Source organism: Oncorhynchus masou, unplaced genomic scaffold (assembly GCF_036934945.1).
Source record: "Oncorhynchus masou masou isolate Uvic2021 unplaced genomic scaffold, UVic_Omas_1.1 unplaced_scaffold_2381, whole genome shotgun sequence".
Taxonomy (NCBI): domain Eukaryota; kingdom Metazoa; phylum Chordata; class Actinopteri; order Salmoniformes; family Salmonidae; genus Oncorhynchus; species Oncorhynchus masou.
Window position 1 is genome coordinate 5,983 of NW_027008839.1, and position 22,403 is coordinate 28,385.

General features: G+C 51.1%; 1 protein-coding gene across 1 annotated transcript in view; it reads left to right on the forward strand.

Annotated features, from left to right (window-relative positions):
* The first annotated feature begins 15,084 nt into the window (after positions 1 to 15,084).
* The window catches only part of LOC135533430 (dual specificity protein phosphatase 16-like), a 32,809-nt gene continuing 25,490 nt past the window's right edge, over positions 15,085 to 22,403 (forward strand). The window contains exon 1 of the mRNA XM_064960760.1: positions 15,085 to 15,504. Within this exon, the coding sequence (XP_064816832.1) occupies positions 15,085 to 15,504 (420 nt within the window). The remainder of the gene's footprint in view (positions 15,505 to 22,403) is intronic.

Consider the following 22,403-nt stretch of genomic DNA (forward strand, 5'->3'; position numbering starts at 1 on the left):
CCTAGTGGTTAGAGCCTAGTGGTTAGAGCCTAGTGGTTAGAGCCTAGTGGTTAGAGCCTAGTGGTCAGAGCCTAGTGGTCAGAGCCTAGTGGTTAGAGCCTAGTGGTTAGTATGGTGCGGCAGGTAGCCTAGTGGGTAGAGCCTAGTGGGTAGAGCCTAGTGGTTAGAGCCTAGTGTTTAGTATTGTGCGGCAGGTAGCCTAGTGGTTAGAGCCTAGTGGTTAGAGCCTAGTGGCTAGAGCCTAGTGGCTAGAGCCTAGTGGTTAGAGCCTAGTGGTTAGTATGGTGCGGCAGGTAGCCTAGTGGTTAGAGCCTAGTGGTTAGAGCCTAGTGGCTAGAGCCTAGTGGCTAGAGCCTAGTGGCTAGAGCCTAGTGGTTAGAGCCTAGTGGTTAGTATGGTGCGGCAGGTAGCCTAGTGGTTAGAGCCTAGTGGCTAGAGCCTAGTGGCTAGAGCCTAGTGGCTAGAGCCTAGTGGCTAGAGCCTAGTGGCTAGAGCCTAGTGGCTAGAGCCTAGTGGCTAGAGCCTAGTGGCTAGTATGGTGCGGCAGGTAGCCTAGTGGTTAGATCCTAGTGGTTAGATCCTAGTGGTTAGTATGGGGTGGCAGGTAGCCTAGTGGTTAGAGCCTAGTGGTTAGTATGGGTTGGCATGTAGCCTAGTGGTTAGCCTAGTGGTTAGTATGGGGTGGCAGGTAGCCTAATGGTTAGAGCCTAGTGGTTAGTATGGGTTGGCATGTAGCCTAGTGGTTAGAGCCTAGTGGTTAGTATGGGGTGGCAGGTAGCCTAGTGGTTAGAGCCTAGTGGTTAGTATGGGTTGGCATGTAGCCTAGTGGTTAGAGCCTAGTGGTTAGTATGGGTTGGCAGGTAGCCTGGTGGTTAGAGGCAGGTAGCCTGGTGGTTAGAGGCAGGTAGCCTGGTGGTTAGAGGCAGGTAGCCTGGTGGTTAGAGGCAGGTAGCCTGGTGGTTAGAGGCAGGTAGCCTGGTGGTTAGAGGCAGGTAGCCTGGTGGTTAGAGGCAGGTAGCCTGGTGGTTAGAGGCAGGTAGCCTGGTGGTTAGAGGCAGGTAGCCTGGTGGTTAGAGGCAGGTAGCCTGGTGGTTAGAGGCAGGTAGCCTGGTGGTTAGGAGGCAGGTAGCCTGGTGGTTAGAGGCAGGTAGCCTGGTGGTTAGAGGCAGGTAGCCTGGTGGTTAGAGGCAGGTAGCCTGGTGGTTAGAGGCAGGTAGCCTGGTGGTTAGAGGCAGGTAGCCTGGTGGTTAGAGGCAGGTAGCCTGGTGGTTAGAGGCAGGTAGCCTGGTGGTTAGAGGCAGGTAGCCTGGTGGTTAGAGGCAGGTAGCCTGGTGGTTAGAGGCAGGTAGCCTGGTGGTTATTATGGGGTGGCAGGTTGCCCGGTGGTTATTATGGGGTGGCAGGTTGCCCGGTGGTTATTATGGGGTGGCAGGTTGCCCGGTGGTTATTATGGGGTGGCAGGTTGCCCGGTGGTTATTATGGGGTGGCAGGTTGCCGGTGGTTATTATGGGGTGGCAGGTTGCCCGGTGGTTATTATGGGGTGGCAGGTTGCCCGGTGGTTATTATGGGGTGGCAGGTTGCCCGGTGGTTATTATGGGGTGGCAGGTTGCCCGGTGGTTATTATGGGGTGGCAGGTAGCCCGGTGGTTATTATGGGGTGGCAGGTAGCCCGGTGGTTATTATGGGGTGGCAGGTAGCCCGGTGGTTATTATGGGGTGGCAGGTAGCCCGGTGGTTATTATGGGGTGGCAGGTAGCCCGGTGGTTATTATGGGGTGGCAGGTAGCCCGGTGGTTAGTATGGGGTGGCAGGTAGCCCGGTGGTTAGTATGGGGTGGCAGGTAGCCCAGTGGTTATTATGGGGTGGCAGGTAGCCCAGTGGTTAGTATGGGGTGGCAGGTAGCCTAGTGGTTAGAGCCTAGTGGTTAGAGCCTAGTGGTTAGAGCCTAGTGGTTAGAGCTTAGTGGTTAGAGCCTAGTGGTTAGAGCCTAGTGGTCAGAGCCTAGTGGTTAGAGCCTAGTGGTTAGTATGGTGCGGCAGGTAGCCTAGTGGGTAGAGCCTAGTGGGTAGAGCCTAGTGGGTAGAGCCTAGTGGTTAGAGCCTAGTGGTTAGAGCCTAGTGGGTAGAGCCTAGTGGGTAGAGCCTAGTGGCTAGAGCCTAGTGGCTAGAGCCTAGTGGCTAGAGCCTAGTGGTTAGTATGGTGCGGCAGGTAGCCTAGTGGTTAGATCCTAGTGGTTAGATCCTAGTGGTTAGTATTGTGCGGGAGGTAGCCTAGTGGTTAGAGCCTAGTGGTTAGAGCCTAGTGGTTAGAGCCTAGTGGTTAGAGCCTAGTGGTTAGAGCCTAGTGGTTAGAGCCTAGTGGTTAGAGCCTAGTGGTTAGAGCCTAGTGGTTAGAGCCTAGTGGTCAGAGCCTAGTGGTTAGAGCCTAGTGGTTAGTATGGTGCGGCAGGTAGCCTAGTGGGTAGAGCCTAGTGGGTAGAGCCTAGTGGGTAGAGCCTAGTGGGTAGAGCCTAGTGGGTAGAGCCTAGTGGGTAGAGCCTAGTGGGTAGAGCCTAGTGGGTAGAGCCTAGTGGCTAGAGCCTAGTGGTTAGTATGGTGCGGCAGGTAGCCTAGTGGTTAGATCCTAGTGGTTAGATCCTAGTGGTTAGTATTGTGCGGGAGGTAGCCTAGTGGTTAGAGCCTAGTGGTTAGAGCCTAGTGGTTAGAGCCTAGTGGTTAGAGCCTAGTGGCTAGAGCCTAGTGGCTAGAGCCTAGTGGCTAGAGCCTAGTGGCTAGAGCCTAGTGGCTAGAGCCTAGTGGTTAGTATGGTGCGGCAGGTAGCCTAGTGGGTAGAGCCTAGTGGTCAGAGCCTAGTGGTCAGAGCCTAGTGGTCAGAGCCTAGTGGTCAGAGCCTAGTGGGTAGAACCTAGTGGTTAGTATGGGGTGGCAGGGAGCCTAGTGGGTAGAGCCTAGTGGGTAGAGCCTAGTGGTTAGTATAGTGCGGCAGGTAGCCTAGTGGCTAGAGCCTAGTGGGTAGAGCCTAGTGGTTAGAGCCTAGTGTTTAGTATTGTGCGGGAGGTAGCCTAGTGGTTAGAGCCTAGTGGCTAGAGCCTAGTGGCTAGAGCCTAGTGGTTAGAGCCTAGTGGCTAGAGCCTAGTGGCTAGAGCCTAGTGGCTAGAGCCTAGTGGCTAGAGCCTAGTGGTTAGTATGGTGCGGCAGGTAGCCTAGTGGTTAGATCCTAGTGGTTAGTATGGGGTGGCAGGTAGCCTAGTGGTTAGAGCCTAGTGGTTAGTATGGGTTGGCATGTAGCCTAGTGGCTAGAGCCTAGTGGTTAGTATGGTGCGGCAGGTAGCCTAGTGGTTAGATCCTAGTGGTTAGATCCTAGTGGTTAGATCCTAGTGGTTAGTATGGGGTGGCAGGTAGCCTAGTGGTTAGAGCCTAGTGGTTAGTATGGGTTGGCATGTAGCCTAGTGGTTAGAGCCTAGTGGTTAGTATGGGGTGGCAGGTAGCCTAGTGGTTAGTATGGGTTGGCATGTAGCCTAGTGGTTAGAGCCTAGTGGTTAGTATGGGTTGGCATGTAGCCTAGTGGTTAGAGCCTAGTGGTTAGTATGGGGTGGCAGGTAGCCTAGTGGTTAGAGCCTAGTGGTTAGTATGGGTTGGCATGTAGCCTAGTGGTTAGAGCCTAGTGGTTAGTATGGGTTGGCATGTAGCCTAGTGGTTAGAGCCTAGTGGTTAGTATGGGTTGGCATGTAGCCTAGTGGTTAGAGCCTAGTGGTTAGTATGGGTTTGCATGTAGCCTAGTGGTTAGAGCCTAGTGGTTAGTATGGGTTGGCAGGTAGCCTGGTGGTTAGGCAGGTAGCCTGGTGGTTAGAGGCAGGTAGCCTGGTGGTTAGAGGCAGGTAGCCTGGTGGTTAGAGGCAGGTAGCCTGGTGGTTAGAGGCAGGTAGCCTGGTGGTTAGAGGCAGGTAGCCTGGTGGTTAGAGGCAGGTAGCCTGGTGGTTAGAGGCAGGTAGCCTGGTGGTTAGAGGCAGGTAGCCTGGTGGTTAGAGGCAGGTAGCCTGGTGGTTAGAGGCAGGTAGCCTGGTGGTTAGAGGCAGGTAGCCTGGTGGTTAGAGGCAGGTAGCCTGGTGGTTATTATGGGGTGGCAGGTAGCCTAGTGGTTAGTATGGGGTGGCAGGTAGCCTAGTGGTTAGAGCCTAGTGGTTAGTATGGTGCGGCAGGTAGCCTAGTGGTTAGAGCCTAGTGGTTAGTATGGTGCGGCAGGTAGCCTAGTGGTTAGAGCCTAGTGGTTAGAGCCTAGTGGTTAGAGCCTAGTGGGTAGAGCCTAGTGGTTAGAGCCTAGTGGTTATTATGGGGTGGCAGGTAGCCTAGTGGTTAGTATGGGGTGGCAGGTAGCCTAGTGGTTAGAGCCTAGTGGTTAGTATGGTGCGGCAGGTAGCCTAGTGGGTAGAGCCTAGTGGGTAGAGCCTAGTGGTTAGAGCCTAGTGGTTAGTATGGGGTGGCAGGGAGCCTAGTGGGTAGAGCCTAGTGGGTGAGCCTAGTGGGTAGAGCCTAGTGGGTAGAGCCTAGTGGTTAGTATGGGTTGGCATGTAGCCTAGTGGTTAGAGCCTAGTGGTTAGTATGGGTTGGCATGTAGCCTAGTGGTTAGAGCCTAGTGGTTAGTATGGGTTTGCATGTAGCCTAGTGGTTAGAGCCTAGTGGTTAGTATGGGGTGGCAGGTAGCCTGGTGGTTAGAGGCAGGTAGCCTGGTGGTTAGAGGCAGGTAGCCTGGTGGTTAGAGGCAGGTAGCCTGGTGGTTAGAGGCAGGTAGCCTGGTGGTTAGAGGCAGGTAGCCTGGTGGTTAGAGGCAGGTAGCCTGGTGGTTAGAGGCAGGTAGCCTAGTGGTTATTATGGGGTGGCAGGTAGCCTAGTGGTTAGTATGGGGTGGCAGGTAGCCTAGTGGTTAGTATGGGGTGGCAGGTAGCCTAGTGGTTAGAGCCTAGTGGTTAGTATGGTGCGGCAGGTAGCCTAGTGGGTAGAGCCTAGTGGTTAGAGCCTAGTGGTTAGAGCCTAGTGGTTAGAGCCTAGTGGTTAGAGCCTAGTGGTTAGAGCCTAGTGGTTAGTATGGGGTGGCAGGGAGCCTAGTGGGTAGAGCCTAGTGGGTAGAGCCTAGTGGGTAGAGCCTAGTGGGTAGAGCCTAGTGGTTAGTATGGGGTGGCAGGTAGCCTAGTGGGTAGAGCCTAGTGGTTAGTATGGGGTGGCAGGGAGCCTAGTGGGTAGAGCGTAGTGGGTAGAGCCTAGTGGGTAGAGCCTAGTGGGTAGAGCGTTCGGCCAGTAACCGAAAGGTTGCTAGATCGAATCCCTGAGCTGACAAGGTAAAACATCTGTCGTTTCTGCCCCTGAACAAGGCAGTTGTTGTTCTTAGGCTGTCATTGTGAATAAGTATTTGTTCTTAACTGACTTAGCCTAGTGAAATAAAATGTTACAATAGAAAAACATTTAAATTAAATGTCTGGGGTCTGTCTCTCCAGCTGCCTCAATGACATGGTATCCTGCTATAGGTGGATGGGAGTCTGGGTCTGAGTAGCAGTAGAGGAGGAGAGCCTCCACTCATCTCTCTCTGTCTCTCTCTCTGAGTTGCAGTAGAGGAGGAGAGCCTCCACTCATCTCTCTCTGTCTCTCTCTCTCTGAGTAGCAGTACAGGAGGAGAGCCTCCACTCATCTCTCTCTGTCTCTCTCTCTCTGAGTAGCAGTACAGGAGGAGAGCCTCCACTCATCTCTCTCTGTCTCTCTCTCTGAGTTGCAGTAGAGGAGGAGAGCCTCCACTCATCTCTCTCTGTCTCTCTCTCTGAGTAGCAGTACAGGAGGAGAGCCTCCACTCATCTCTCTCTGTCTCTCTCTCTCTGAGTAGCAGTACAGGAGGAGAGCCTCCACTCATCTCTCTCTCTGTCCTCCTATCTCAGAACATGTTATGCACACCTGCCCTCTCTTCCTCTCTCATAAACATCCAGTAGAATTCCCCTTGACTCTCTCATAAACATCCAGTAGAATTCCCCTTGACTCTCTCATAAAGTTCTCTAATGACCATCTGAAGGACAAGTGGCGAATGCTGTCGGCCTATTTTCCAGTCCTCTATCGCTTTAGAACCCGTTCTACTGTAGGACAGGCAACATCATGAAACACAACATAGCAGAGGAGTGCCAGGGTTCCCACAGTGACTGTACGTACATACCCCAACCAGAAGCCATGGATTACAGGCAACATCATGAAACACATCATAGCAGAGGAGTGCCAGGGTTCCCACAGTGACCGTACGTACATACCCCAACCAGAAGCCATGGATTACAGGCAATATCCACACTGAGCTAAAGGGAAGAGCTGCCGCTTTCAAGGAGCGGGACTCAAACCCGGAAGCCTATAAGAAATCTGCTATTCCCTCCAACGAACCACCAAACAGGCAAAGCGTCAATACAGGACTAAGATTGAATGGTACTACGCCGGCACCGATGCTCGTTGGAGGTGGCAGGGCAATCTATTACAGACTACAAAGGGAAGCACAACCATAAGCTGCCCGGTGACACGAGCCTACCAGATGAGCTAAATTACTTATATGCCTCCACATTATAGCCTCCACATTGACTCTGTACCGTAACACCCTGTATATAGCCTCCACATTGACTCTGTACCGTAATACCCTGTATATAGCCTCCACATTAACTCTGTACCGGTACCCCCTGTATATAGCCTCCACATTGACTCTGTACCAGTACCCCCTGTATATAGCCTCCACATTGACTCTGTACCGTAACACCCTGTATATAGCCTCCACATTGACTCTGTACCGTAACACCCTGTGTATAGCCTCCACATTGACTCTGTACCGGTACCCCCTGTATATAGCCTCCACATTGACTCTGTACCGTAACACCCTGTGTATAGCCTCCACATTGACTCTGTACCAGTACCCCCTGTATATAGCCTCCACATTGACTCTGTACCGGTACCCCCTGTATATAGCCTCCACATTGACTCTGTACCGTAACACCTTGTGTATAGCCTCCACATTGACTCTGTACCGGTACCCCCTGTATATAGCCTCCACATTGACTCTGTACCGGTACCCCCTGTATATAGCCTCCACATTGACTCTGTACCGTAACACCCTGTATATAGCCTCCACATTGACTCTGTACCGTAACACCCTGTATATAGCCTCCACATTTACTCTGTACCGTAACACCCTGTATATAGCCTCCACATTGACTCTGTACCGGTACCCCCTGTATATAGCCTCACTACTGTTATTTTACTACTGCTCTTTAATTATTTGTTATTTGTATTTTGTATTTCCTACTTATTTTCGACTGGTAGACATCTGTGTGGAGCCCTGTCCATCTAAACTGTTCCAGGACCTGTGTGGAGCCCTGTCCATCTAAACTGTTCCAGGACCAGTGTGGAGTCCTGTCCATCTAAACTGTTCCAGGACCAGTGTGGAGCCCTGTCCATCTAAACTGTTCCAGGACCAGTGTGGAGCCCTGTCCATCTAAACTGTTCCAGGACCAGTGTGGAGCCCTGTCCATCTAAACTGTTCCAGGACCAGTGTGGAGCCCTGTCCATCTAAACTGTTCCAGGACCAGTGTGGAGCCCTGTCCATCTAAACTGTTCCAGGACCAGTGTGGAGCCCTGTCCATCTAAACTGTTCCAGGACCAGTGTGGAGCCCTGTCCATCTAAACTGTTCCAGGACCAGTGTGGAGCCCTGTCCATCTAAACTGTTCCAGGACCAGTGTGGAGCCCTGTCCATCTAAACTGTTCCAGGACCAGTGTGGAGCCCTGTCCATCTAAACTGTTCCAGGACCAGTGTTGAGCCCTGTCCATCTAAACTGTTCCAGGACCAGTGTGGAGCCCTGTCCATCTAAACTGTTCCAGGACCAGTGTGGAGCCCTGTCCATCTAAACTGTTCCAGGACCAGTGTGGAGCCCTGTCCATCTAAACTGTTCCAGGACCAGTGTGGAGCCCTGTCCATCTAAACTGTTCCAGGACCAGTGTGGAGCCCTGTCCATCTAAACTGTTCCAGGACCAGTGTGGAGCCCTGTCCATCTAAACTGTTCCAGGACCAGTGTGGAGCCCTGTCCATCTAAACTGTTCCAGGACCAGTGTGGAGCCCTGTCCATCTAAACTGTTCCAGGACCAGTGTGGAGCCCTGTCCATCTAAACTGTTCCAGGACCAGTGTGGAGCCCTGTCCATCTAAACTGTTCCAGGACCAGTGTGGAGCCCTGTCCATCTAAACTGTTCCAGGACCAGTGTGGAGCCCTGTCCATCTAAACTGTTCCAGGACCAGTGTGGAGCCCTGTCCATCTAAACTGTTCCAGGACCAGTGTGGAGCCCTGTCCATCTAAACTGTTCCAGGACCAGTGTGGAGCCCTGTCCATCTAAACTGTTCCAGGACCAGTGTGGAGCCCTGTCCATCTAAACTGTTCCAGGACCAGTGCGGAGCCCTGTCCATCTAAACTGTTCCAGGACCAGTGTGGAGCCCTGTCCATCTAAACTGTTCCAGGACCAGTGTGGAGCCCTGTCCATCTAAACTGTTCCAGGACCAGTGTGGAGCCCTGTCCATCTAAACTGTTCCAGGACCAGTGTGGAGCCCTGTCCATCTAAACTGTTCCAGGACCAGTGTGGAGCCCTGTCCATCTAAACTGTTCCAGGACCAGTGTGGAGCCCTGTCCATCTAAACTGTTCCAGGACCAGTGTGGAGCCCTGTCCATCTAAACTGTTCCAGGACCAGTGTGGAGCCCTGTCCATCTAAACTGTTCCAGGACCAGTGTGGAGCCCTGTCCATCTAAACTGTTCCAGGACCAGTGTGGAGCCCTGTCCATCTAAACTGTTCCAGGACCAGTGTGGAGCCCTGTCCATCTAAACTGTTCCAGGACCAGTGTGGAGCCCTGTCCATCTAAACTGTTCCAGGACCAGTGTGGAGCCCTGTCCATCTAAACTGTTCCAGGACCAGTGTGGAGCCCTGTCCATCTAAACTGTTCCAGGACCAGTGTGGAGCCCTGTCCATCTAAACTGTTCCAGGACCAGTGTGGAGCCCTGTCCATCTAAACTGTTCCAGGACCAGTGTGGAGCCCTGTCCATCTAAACTGTTCCAGGACCAGTGCGGAGCCCTGTCCATCTAAACTGTTCCAGGACCAGTGTGGAGCCCTGTCCATCTAAACTGTTCCAGGACCAGTGTGGAGCCCTGTCCATCTAAACTGTTCCAGGACCAGTGTGGAGCCCTGTCCATCTAAACTGTTCCAGGACCAGTGTGGAGCCCTGTCCATCTAAACTGTTCCAGGACCAGTGTGGAGCCCTGTCCATCTAAACTGTTCCAGGACCAGTGTGGAGCCCTGTCCATCTAAACTGTTCCAGGACCAGTGCGGAGCCCTGTCCATCTAAACTGTTCCAGGACCAGTGCGGAGCCCTGTCCATCTAAACTGTTCCAGGACCAGTGTGGAGCCCTGTCCATCTAAACTGTTCCAGGACCAGTGTGGAGCCCTGTCCATCTAAACTGTTCCAGGACCAGTGTGGAGCCCTCTCCATCTAAACTGTTCCAGGACCAGTGTGGAGCCCTGTCCATCTAAACTGTTCCAGGACCAGTGCGGAGCCCTGTCCATTGATTATTGGCATTTCTGGGATACTTCGTAGCTGTATTAATCAGTGAGACCGCCTGTGTGGCCAAGTCTCTAAGGACAGTGACGGTGTAGAGCTATGAGGCGGACCCAGGGATGTCTGGGAGCTGTGAGCCAGTGAGATTGAGGTGTCTGAGGTGAGGTGTCTGGAGACCATGGTGTGGTTCACAGGTGACATGTTTATAGGCTGAAACACTTTTATTTGTTTTGGCACGTGGCATCGACATGTCTGCCAAGCAATCTATTTTATTGGTGGTTCTGGGTGGTCGCATCGAGGAGGAAAATGTTTGGGGGAATTTCTGCTTTGTGTTACTGTCTGGCCTAACTGCTGGTTTGACATGGGTGTGTGGTTGGTTCCTCGGCATGGGGGATTTTCCTCACCTAATGCTATTGGTCTGTGAGTCAGGCTCAGACTGGGAAGTTGGTGTTCCACAGTCACTCACTCACATATATATATATATATATTTTTATGATAGCTTCTGTTAGTGGAAGTCAATATCAGTGGAGGCCATGGTGGAACCTTAGTTGAGATTGATCAGAGATCTTTTTTTTTATTTCACCTTTATTTAACCAGGTAGGTCAGTTGAGAACACCTTTATTTAACCAGGTAGGCCAGTTGAGAACACCTTTATTTAACCAGGTAGGCCAGTTGAGAACACCTTTATTTAACCAGGTAGGCCAGTTGTGAACACCTTTATTTAACCAGGTAGGCCAGTTGAGAACACCTTTATTTAACCAGGTAGGCCAGTTGAGAACACCTTTATTTAACCAGGTAGGCCAGTTGAGAACACCTTTATTTAACCAGGTAGGCCAGTTGAGAACACCTTTATTTAACCAGGTAGGCCAGTTGAGAACACCTTTATTTAACCAGGTAGGCCAGTTGAGAACACCTTTATTTAACCAGGTAGGCCAGTTGTGAACACCTTTATTTAACCAGGTAGGCCAGTTGAGAACACCTTTATTTAACCAGGTAGGCCAGTTGAGAACACCTTTATTTAACCAGGTAGGCCAGTTGAGAACACCTTTATTTAACCAGGTAGGCCAGTTGAGAACACCTTTATTTAACCAGGTAGGCCAGTTGAGAACACCTTTATTTAACCAGGTAGGCCAGTTGTGAACACCTTTATTTAACCAGGTTGGCCAGTTGAGAACACCTTTATTTAACCAGGTAGGCCAGTGGAGAACACCTTTATTTAACCAGGTAGGCCAGTGGAGAACACCTTTATTTAACCAGGTAGGTCAGTGGAGAACACCTTTATTTAACCAGGGAGGCTAGTTGAGAACACCTTTATTTAACCAGGTAGGCCAGTGGAGAACACCTTTATTTAACCAGGTAGGTCAGTGGAGAACACCTTTATTTAACCAGGTAGGTCAGTTGAGAACACCTTTATTTAACCAGGGAGGCCAGTTGAGAACACCTTTATTTAACCAGGTAGGTCAGTGGAGAACACCTTTATTTAACCAGGGAGGCTAGTTGAGAACACCTTTATTTAACCAGGTAGGCCAGTTGAGAACAAGTTCTCATTTACATCTGCAACCTGGCCAAGATCAAGCAAAGCAGTGCGACACATACAACGACACAGTTACACATGGAATAAAACAAACATACAGTCAATAATACAGTAGAAAAAGTATATATACAGTGTGTGCTAATGAGGTAAGATAAGGGAGGCAAAGGCAATAAATTGTCCATGGTGGCGAAGTAATTACAATATAGCAATTAAACACTTGAACGGTAGGATGTGCAGAAGATGAATATAGAACATGAATGTGCAAGTTGAGATACTGGGGTGCAAAAGGAGCAAGATAAATAAATAAATAAATATAGTATGATCAACGAGAACAGTCTACATGACCTGTTCCCAGTAAAACCATTCTCATGTTCTTGATACCTCGGAAAAGTACCCTGGTGGGAAAAGTACCCTGGTGGGAACAGTACCCTGGTGGGAAAAGTACCCTGGTGGGAACAGTACCCTGGTGGGAACAGTACCCTGGTGGGAACAGTACCCTGGTGGGAACAGTACCCTGGTGGGAACAGTAACCTGGTGGGAACAGTAACCTGGTGGGAACAGTAACCTGGTGGGAACAGTAACCTGGTGGGAACAGTAACCTGGTGGGAACAGTAACCTGGTGGGAACAGTAACCTGGTGGGAACAGTACCCTGGTGGGAACAGTGACCTGGTGGGAACAGTGACCTGGTGGGAACAGTACCCTGGTGGGAACAGTAACCTGGTGGGAACAGTAACCTGGTGGGAACAGTAACCTGGTGGGAACAGTAACCTGGTGGGAACAGTAACCTGGTGGGAACAGTAACCTGGTGGGAACAGTAACCTGGTGGGAACAGTACCCTGGTGGGAACAGTACCCTGGTGGGAACAGTAACCTGGTGGGAACAGTAACCTGGTGGGAACAGTAACCTGGTGGGAACAGTAACATAATGGGAACAGTAACCTGGTGGGAACAGTAACCTGGTGGGAACAGTGACCTGGTGGGAACAGTAACCTGGTGGGAACAGTAACATAGTGGGACCAGTAACATAATGGGAACAGTAACCTGGTGGGAACAGTAACCTGGTGGGAACAGTAACCTGGTGGGAACAGTAACCTGGTGGGAACAGTAACCTGGTGGGAACAGTAACCTGGTGGGAACAGTAACATAGTGGGACCAGTAACATAATGGGAACAGTAACCTGGTGGGAACAGTAACCTGGTGGGAACAGTACCCTGGTGGGAACAGTACCTTAGTGGGAACAGTAACCTTAGTGGGAACAGTAACCTGGTGGGAACAGTAACCTGGTGGGAACAGTAACCTGGTGGGAACAGTACCCTGGTGGGAACAGTAACCTGGTGGGAACAGTACCCTGGTGGGAACAGTAACCTGGTGGGAACAGTAACCTGGTGGGAACAGTACCCTGGTGGGAAAAGTACCCTGGTGGGAACAGTACCCTGGTGGGAACAGTAACCTGGTGGGAACAGTAACCTGGTGGGAACAGTAACCTGGTGGGAACAGTACCCTGGTGGGAACAGTACCCTGGTGGGAACAGTAACCTGGTGGGAACAGTAACCTGGTGGGAACAGTAACCTGGTGGGAACAGTAACATAATGGGAACAGTAACCTGGTGGGAACAGTAACCTGGTGGGAACAGTGACCTGGTGGGAACAGTAACCTGGTGGGAACAGTAACATAGTGGGACCAGTAACATAATGGGAACAGTAACCTGGTGGGAACAGTAACCTGGTGGGAACAGTAACCTGGTGGGAACAGTAACCTGGTGGGAACAGTAACCTGGTGGGAACAGTAACCTGGTGGGAACAGTAACATAGTGGGACCAGTAACATAATGGGAACAGTAACCTGGTGGGAACAGTAACCTGGTGGGAACAGTACCCTGGTGGGAACAGTACCTTAGTGGGAACAGTAACCTTAGTGGGAACAGTAACCTGGTGGGAACAGTAACCCGGTGGGAACATTGACCCGGTGGGAACAGTGACCCGGTGGGAACAGTGACCCGGTGGGAACAGTGACCCGGTGGGAACAGTGACCCGGTGGGAACAGTGACCCGGTGGGAACAGTGACCCGGTGGGAACAGTGACCCGGTGGGAACAGTGACCCGGTGGGAACAGTGACCCGGTGGGAACAGTGACCCGGTGGGAACAGTACCCTGGTGGGAACAGTACCCTGGTGGGAACAGTGACCTGGTGGGAACAGTGACCTGGTGGGAACAGTGACCTGGTGGGAACAGTGACCTGGTGGGAACAGTGACCTGGTGGGAACAGTGACCTGGTGGGAACAGTGACCTGGTGGGAACAGTGACCTGGTGGGAACAGTGACCTGGTGGGAACAGTGACCTGGTGGGAACAGTGACCTGGTGGGAACAGTGACCTGGTGGGAACAGTGACATAATGGGAACAGTGACATAATGGGAACAGTGACCTGGTGGGAACAGTAACATAATGGGAACAGTGACCTGGTGGGAACAGTAACATAGTGGGAACAGTAACCTGGTGGGACCAGTACCACCAAGATATTTTATGTACAACAAAATCTAGGTTTGGGGTCCTAACGTGTTTCTGACGGTGTTTTGGTGACCCAGGGACGGAGAAGGCAACTGCTGATCTAGACTCTCCATGGACCCCCTCAGGTGGCTGTTTCAGCATAAGGACAAGTTGTCTGACTAACTGTCCATTATTATGAAACCAGACCAGAATATGTTTCCACGATTGTTTCTGTTCCAATCCTGTTGTTGGTCTAATTCTCTCCCTCTCTCCTCTCCTCTCCTCTCCAGGCTGATCAACTCTTCAATATAAATGGAGGCGTGAGGTTCATGATGATGTAATCGTCAGCCAGACCACGAGAAAAGCTCTCTTTTGTTCCGCTCCTGCAATGGTGTGAAAGAGACCGCCCTTCCCCCCCCCCCCCCCACACACACACACACACACACACACGAACACACACACACACACATGAGCACACGTACACACACACAGAGGCACAAGAAAGATAGTAGGGGTTTAGGTTTTTAGTCCTTCAGGGCCAGAGAGAGGCTTCTCTCGCTCTCTCACTCTCTCACTCTCTCTCGCTCTGTCTCTCTGTCTCTGTCTCTCTCTCTGTCTCTCGCTCTCGCTCTCTCTCTCGCCTGGGCTGTGCTGCTAAGCTCCATCAGGATGACATCATACTCAGCCTACACAATGGGTCTGTTCATCTCCTGAGGGCTGCGTCGTGCAACTGGACCGCTAGCCACCCACCCGCCGAAGGGGAAGAGGAGGAGGGAGGAAGAGGAGGAGGGGCTGTGAGAAAGGGGTAAAGAAGGGGTCGTCATGTCGGAACGTCCCGTGGGAGTGGGAGCCTGCACTGGAGCTGAAACTGGAGGGACTGGTTTTGGGATTGCAGCCGGAGCTGCAGGGGGGTTTGGGATTGGACCTGAGGTGGGGAATGGACCCCGAGCTGGGACTGCAGGGACTGGGATTGGACCTGAGGTGGGGAATGGACCCCGAGCTGGGACTGTGATTGGACCTGGGGTGGGGAATGGACCCCGAACTGGGACTGCAGGGACTGGGATTGGACCTGGGGTGGGGAATGGACCCCGAACTGGGACTGCAGGGACTGGGATTGGACCTGGGGTGGGGAATGGACCCCGAGCTGGGACTGGAGGGACTGGGATTGGACCTGAGGTGGGGAATGGACCCCGAGCTGGGACTGCAGGGACTGGGATTGGACCTGGGGTGGGGAATGGACCCCGAGCTGGGACTGGAGAGACTGGGATTGGACCTGGGGTGGGGAATGGACCCCGAGCTGGGACTGGAGGGACTAGGATTGGACCTGGGGTGGGGAATGGACCCCGAGCTGGGACTGGAGGGACTGGGATTGGACCTGGGGTGGGGAATGGACCCCGAGCTGGGACTGTGATTGGACCTGGGGTGGGAATGGACCCCGAGCTGGGACTGTGATTGGACCTGGGGTGGGGAATGGACCCGAGCTGGGACTGTGATTGGACCTGGGGTGGGGAATGGACCCCGAGCTGGGACTGTGATTGGACCTTGGGTGGGGAATGGACCCCGAGCTGGGACTGGAGTGACTGGGATTGGACCTGGGGTGGGGAATGGACCCCGAGCTGGGACTGGAGTCAAAGTTCAGGGCCTGTATCAGGCTCGGCATCCGGGACCAGGCAGGGCTCGGTGCGTCCCATCGGGGCCGAGGGGCTGGTCGCCCTGCTGGAGGGGGGTCTGGACAGCGTGTTGTTGATTGACAGCCGGCCCTTCGTAGAATATAACTCCTCCCACATCCTGGAGGCGGTCAATGTGAACTGTTCAAAACTGATGAAGAGACGGCTGCAACAGGACAAGGTTCAGATCAACGAACTGCTGCAACACTCTGCTAAGAAGAAGGTGAGTTCCTGTATCAGGGAGTGTCTCTTTAACTAACTCTAACCCAGATCACTGATCTGCCAGGAGAGAGACAGGGAGTGTCTCTTTAACTAACTCTAACCCAGATCACTGATCTGCCAGGAGAGAGACAGGGAGTGTCTCTTTAACTAACTCTAACCCAGATCACTGATCTGCCAGGAGTCTAGGAGGGACAGGGAGTGTCTCTTTAACTAACTCTAACCCAGATCACTGATCTGCCAGGAGTCTAGGAGAGACAGGGAGTTTCTCTTTAACTAACTCTAACCCAGATCACTGATCTGCCAGGAGTCTAGGAGAGACAGGGAGTTTCTCTTTAAAATATTAACTAACTCTAACCCAGATCACTGATCTGCCAGGAGTCTAGGAGAGACAGGGAGTTTCTCTATAACTAACTCTAACCCAGATCACTGATCTGCCAGGAATCTAGGAGAGACGGGGAGTTTCTCTATAACTAACTCTAACCCAGATCACTGATCTGCCAGGAGTCTAGGAGAGACAGGGAGTTTCTCTTTAACTAACTCTAACCCAGATCACTGATCTGCCAGGAGAGAGACAGGGAGGGTCTCTTTAACTAACTCTAACCCAGATCACTGATCTGCCAGGAGAGAGACAGGAGTGTCTCTTTAACTAACTCTAACCCAGATCACTGATCTGCCAGGAGAGAGACAGGGAGTGTCTCTTTAACTAACTCTAACCCAGATCACTGATCTGCCAGGAGAGAGACAGGGAGGGTCTCTTTAACTAACTCTAACCCAGATCACTGATCTGCCAGGAGTCTAGGAGAGACAGGGAGTTTCTCATGCAGAGCCAGAAGGAGATCTGACACTCTCTCACTGACTTCAGACTGACAGAATCCAGGAATCAGTTGTCTGAATCAGAGGGCATTATTATAAAGATATTTACTGAGTGGTGTTGTAGAATCCAGTCACTCCCCTCTCGTGGTTTGGCAACAGTTTGGAATAACACGTTTTAAGGACGTCTGTCTGCTTGTTTTACGACTGAGGCAAAATTTTCCTATGATTGTAAGCTGTAGTTAACTCTGTGCAATGAGGTAGAGAAATAACAACTTCTAGAAAGAGGTAGGGAAAGTAGAGCTTCTTAACGCGGTAGGGAAAGTAGAGCATCTTAACGTGGTAGGGAAAGTAGAGCTTCTTAACGCGGTAGGGAAAGTAGAGCTTCTTAACGCGGTAGGGAAAGTAGAGCTTCTTAACGCGGTAGGGAAAGTAGAGCTTCTTAACGCGGTAGGGAAAGTAGAGCTTCTTAATGCGATAGGGAAAGTAGAGCTTCTTAACGCGGTAGGGAAAGTAGAGCTTAACGCGGTAGGGAAAGTAGAGCATCTTAACACTGTAGGGAAAGTAGAGCTTCTTAACACGGTAGGGGAAGTAGAGCATCTTAATGCAGTAGAGAAAGTAGAGCATCTTAGGGAAAGTAGAGCATCTTAACACGGTAGGGAAAGTAGAGCTTCTTAACGCGGTAGGGAAAGTAGAGCTTCTTAACGTGGTTGGGAAAGTTGAGCTTCTTAACGTGGTTGGGAAAGTTGAGCTTCTTAACACGGTAGGGGAAGTAGAGCTTCTTAACGCGGTGGGGAAAGTAGAGTTTCTTAACGTGGTAGGGAAGTAGAGCTTCTTAACACGGTAGGGAAAGTAGAGCTTCTTAACGCGGTAGGGAAAGTAGAGCTTCTTAACGCGGTTGGGAAAGTTGAGCTTCTTAACGCGGTTGGGAAAGTTGAGCTTCTTAACACGGTAGGGAAAGTAGAGCTTCTTAACACGGTAAAGAAAGTAGAGCTTCTTAATGCGTTAGGGAAAGTAGAGCTTCGTAACGTGGTTGGGAATGTAGAGCTTCTTAACGCGGTAGGGAAAGTAGAGCATCTTAACGCGGTAGGGAAAGTAGAGCATCTTAACGCGGTAGGGAAAGTAGAGCATCTTAACGCGGTAGGGAAAGTAGAGCTTCTTAACGCGGTAGGGAAAGTAGAGCTTCTTAACGCGGTAGGGAAAGTAGAGCTTCTTAACGCGGTAGGGAAAGTAGAGCTTCTTAACGCGGTAGGGAAAGTAGAGCTTCTTAACGCGGTAGGGAAAGTAGAGCTTCTTAACGCGGTAGGGAAAGTAGAGCTTCTTAACGCGGTTGGGAAAGTAGAGCTTCTTAACGCGGTTGGGAAAGTAGAGCTTCTTAACGCGGTTGGGAAAGTAGAGCTTCTTAACGCGGTTGGGAAAGTAGAGCTTCTTAACGCGGTTGGGAAAGTAGAGCTTCTTAACGCGGTAGGGAAGTAGAGCTTCTTAACGCGGTAGGGAAGTAGAGCTTCTTAACGCGGTAGGGAAGTAGAGCTTCTTAACGCGGTAGGGAAGTAGAGCTTCTTTTAACGCGGTAGAGAAGGTAGAGCTTCTTAACGCGGTAGAGAAGGTAGAGCTTCTTAACGCGGTAGAGAAGGTAGAGCTTCTTAACGCGGTAGAGAAGGTAGAGCTTCTTAACGCAGTAGTGAAAGTAGAGCTTCCTTGAGTGCGTTGAATTCTGAGCTGCTGCCAAGCCACAGAGGTCCTTCCATAGTGGAAATAGTCTGAGGGTCATCTGAGGCTCATGGACTGAGAGAGACAGGTACTTACACACTTCCATTTCCATCTGCTCAAACAGGGCTCTTTAGGTCTGTGTTCTGCCTCCAGTTAGCAACATGACAGACGGACAATATACTCAACAATCATGTCATTAAGGCTGAAGTTGTGAGGGGGTCTTCACTGTGTCGGTGCAGCTCTCAGACTTCAGACCAAAGTCAAAGAGCCTTGTCTCTCACCAGATACAGATGAAACCGTTTCAGTATCTGGATGGCTCATCTTCCTCCTCCTCCTCGTCTCTTCCTCTTCTTCCTCTCCCTCTTCCTCCTCCTCCTCTTCCTCCTCCTCATCTTCTTTCTCCACTGCTCCTCCTCCTCCTCCTCATCATCTTCCTCCACCTGCTCCTCCTCCACCTCCTCCACCTGCCCCTCCTCCACCTCCTCATCTTCCTCCTCCTCTTCCTTCTCTTCCTCCTCCACCTGCTCCTCCCCTCCTCCTCTTCCTCCTCCTCCACCTGCTCCTCCTCCTCCACCTGCCCCTCCTCCACCTCCTCATCCTCCTCTTCTTCCTCCTCCTCCTCCTCCACCTGCCCCTCCTCTACCTCCTCCACCTGCCCCTCCTCCTCCTCCTCCACCTGCCCCTCCTCCTCATCTTCCTCCTCCTCTTCTTCCTTTTCTTCCTCCTCCTCCACCTGCCCCTCCTCCACCTCCTCCACCTGCCCCTCCTCCACCTGCCCCTCCTCCTCCTCCTCATCTTCCTCCTCCTCTTCTTCCTTTTCTTCCTCCTCCTTGTCCTGCCCCTCCTCCTCCTCATCTTCCTCCTCCTCTTCTTCCTTCTCTTCCTCCTCCTCCACCTACTCCTCCTCCTCCTCCTCCTCATCTTCCTCCTCCTCTTCTTCCTTCTCTTCCTCCTCCTCCACCTGCCCCTCCTCCTCCTCCTCCTCATCTTCCTCCTCCTCTTCTTCCTTCTCTTCCTCCTCCTCCACCTGCCCCTCCTCCTCCTCCTTCTCATCTTCCTCCTCCTCTTCTTCCTTCTCTTCCTCCTCCTCCACCTACCCCTCCTCCTCCTCCTCTTCCTCCTCCTCCACCTCCTCATCTTCTTCCTCCACCTGCTCCTCCTCCACCTGCCCCTCCTCCACCTCCTCATCTTCCTCCTCCTCTTCCTTCTCTTCCTCCTCCTCCACCTGCTCCTCCTCTTCCTCCTGCCCCTCCTCCACCTGCCCCTCCTCCACCTGCCCCTCCTCCACCTGCCCCTCCTCCACCTGCCCCTCCTCCACCTGCTCCTCCTCCACCTGCTCCTCCTCCTCCTTTTCCTCCTCCTCATCATCATCTCTCCTTTATCGTTGTCAAGACACATCTTGAGGCTGAAACACACTACAGGATTTGAACCATTGGAGATACTATCCCATTGAGCGATTCAGTCCAGCAAAATCCTAGTGAACTAGTAATCTAGTACATACACCTGGTGGTACCTCCGGGCGGTACGATTGGACAATTGGGTGAGAATCGGGCTATATTTGCTGTGCAGGTTTGCGCATGTTCAGTAAGAAAATCATCATGGCAACCGAGGAAGGTATCGCGTTCCTTGTATGGGCATTGTTATGCTCCGAAAAATACATTTACTGTTACATGTTAGTCATTGAGAAGATGCTCTCACCCAGAGAGACTTACAGTTAGTGCTTTCATCTCCAGATAGCTAGGTGAGACAACCACATATCACAGTCATAGTCAGTACATTCATCTCCAGATAGCTAGGTGGACCAGTCATAGTCAGTACATTCATCTTCAGATAGCTAGGTGGACCAGTCATAGTCAGTACATTCATCTTCAGATAGCTAGGTGGACCAGTCATAGTCAGTACATTCATCTCCAGATAGCTAGGTGGACCAGTCATAGTCAGTGCATTCATCTCCAGATAGCTAGGTGAGACAACCACATATCACAGTCATAGTCAGTACATTCATCTCCAGATAGCTAGGTGGACCAGTCATAGTCAGTACATTCATCTCCAGATAGCTAGGTGGACCAGTCATAGTCAGTACATTCATCTCCAGATAGCTAGGTGGACCAGTCATAGTCAGTACATTCATCTCCAGATAGCTAGGTGGACCAGTCATAGTCAGTACATTCATCTCCAGATAGCTAGGTGGACCAGTCATAGTCAGTACATTCATCTCCAGATAGCTAGGTGGACCAGACATAGTCAGTGCATTCATCTCCAGATAGCTAGGTGGACCAGTCATAGTCAGTACATTCATCTCCAGATAGCTAGGTGGACCAGTCATAGTCAGTACATTCATCTCCAGATAGCTAGGTGGAACAGTCATAGTCAGTACATTCATCTTCAGATAGCTAGGTGGACCAGTCATAGTCAGTACATTCATCTCCAGATAGCTAGGTGGACCAGTCATAGTCAGTACATTCATCTCCAGATAGCTAGGTGGACCAGACATAGTCAGTGCATTCATCTCCAGATAGCTAGGTGGACCAGTCATAGTCAGTACATTCATCTCCAGATAGCTAGGTGGACCAGTCATAGTCAGTACATTCATCTCCAGATAGCTAGGTGAGACAACCACATATCACAATCATAGTCAGTACATTCATCTCCAGATAGCTAGGTGGACCAGTCATAGTCAGTACATTCATCTTCAGATAGCTAGGTGAGACAACCACATATCACAATCATAGTCAGTACATTCATCTTCAGATAGCTAGGTGGACCAGTCATAGTCAGTACATTCATTTTCAGATAGCTAGGTGGACCAGTCATAGTCAGTAAAGTATCTGTCAGCTAAGTTAGAGCTAGTAAGGGTGGGAGGGGATTATTTAATATACTCTTTGGAGAGGTTTCAGATGATTTCAGAAGATGGAGAGGTGTTGCAGTGAGGTCAGTAGGTGAGCAGAGCCCTGGAGAGGTGTTGCAGTGAGGTCAGTAGGTGAGCAGCCTCTAGTAAAGATGAGGACAAGCGTATTGCCTTGTGAGTTGGAGGACTGGGAAAGTGGGAGGTCAAATGTAGCAAGGAGAGGAAAGCGAGAGTTGGAAAGACATTAATCAGTATTCCGTCATGTTTCCGGTCACCTTGCCCTGATTAAAAGCAGTGGTTCGCGCTTTCAGTTTCACGCGAATGCTGCCATCAATCCACGGTTCCTGGTTTGGGAATGTTTTAATCGTTGCCATGGGAACGACATCTTCAACGCACGTTCGAATTAACTCGCTCACCGAATCAGCGTATTCGTCAATGTTGTTGTCTGACGCAATACGAAACATATCCCAGTCCACGTGATGGAAGCAGTCTTGGAGCGTGGAATCAGATTGGTCGGACCAGCGTTGAACAGACATCAGCGTGGGAGCTTCTTGTTTTAGCTTCGGTCTGTAGGCAGGGAGCAACAAAATGGAGTCGTGGTCAGCTTTTCTGAAAGGAGGGCGGGGGAGGGCCTTATATGCATCGCGGAAGTTAGAATAGCAATGATCCAAGGTTTTACCAGCCCTGGTTGCGCAATCGATATGCTGATACAATTTAGGGAGTCTTGTTTTCAGACCTTGTTAAAATCCCCAGCTACAATGAATGCAGCCTCAGGATGTACGGATTCCACTTTGCAAAGAGTCAAATAAAGTTCGTTCAGTGCCATCGATGTGTCTGCTTGGGGGGGAATATATACGGCTGTGATTATAATCGAAGAGAATTCTCTTGGTAGATAATGCGGTCGACATTTTATTGTGAGGAATTCTAAATCAGGTGAACAGAAGGATTTGAGTTCCTGTATGTTGTTGTGACCACACCACGTCTCGTTAGCCATAAGGCATACGCCCCCGCCCCTTTTCTTACCAGAAAGATGTTTGTTTCTGTCGGCGCGATGCGTGGAGAAAACAGCTGGCTGCACCGACTCCGATAGCATCTCTCGAGTGAGCCATGTTTCCGTGAAGCAAAGAACATTACAGTCTCTGATGTCCCTCTGGAATGCTACCCTTGCTCGGATTTCATCAACCTTGTTGTCAAGAGACTGGACATTGGCGAGTAGAATGCTTAGGAAGTGGCGCGCGATTTGCCCGTCTCCGGAGTCTGACCAGAAGACCGCTTCGTTTCCTCTTTTACGACGTCGTTTTTTGGGGTCGCAGGCTGGGATCCATTCCGTTGTCCTGGGTGAAAGGCAGAACACAGGATCCGCTTCGCGAAAGTCATATTCTTGGTCATACTGATGGTGAGTTGACGCTGATCTTATATTAAGTAGTTCTTCTCGACTGTATGTAATGAAACCTAAGATGACCTGGGGTACCAATGTAAGAAATAACACGTAGCAAAAACAAAAAACTGCATAGTTTCCTCGGAACGCGAAG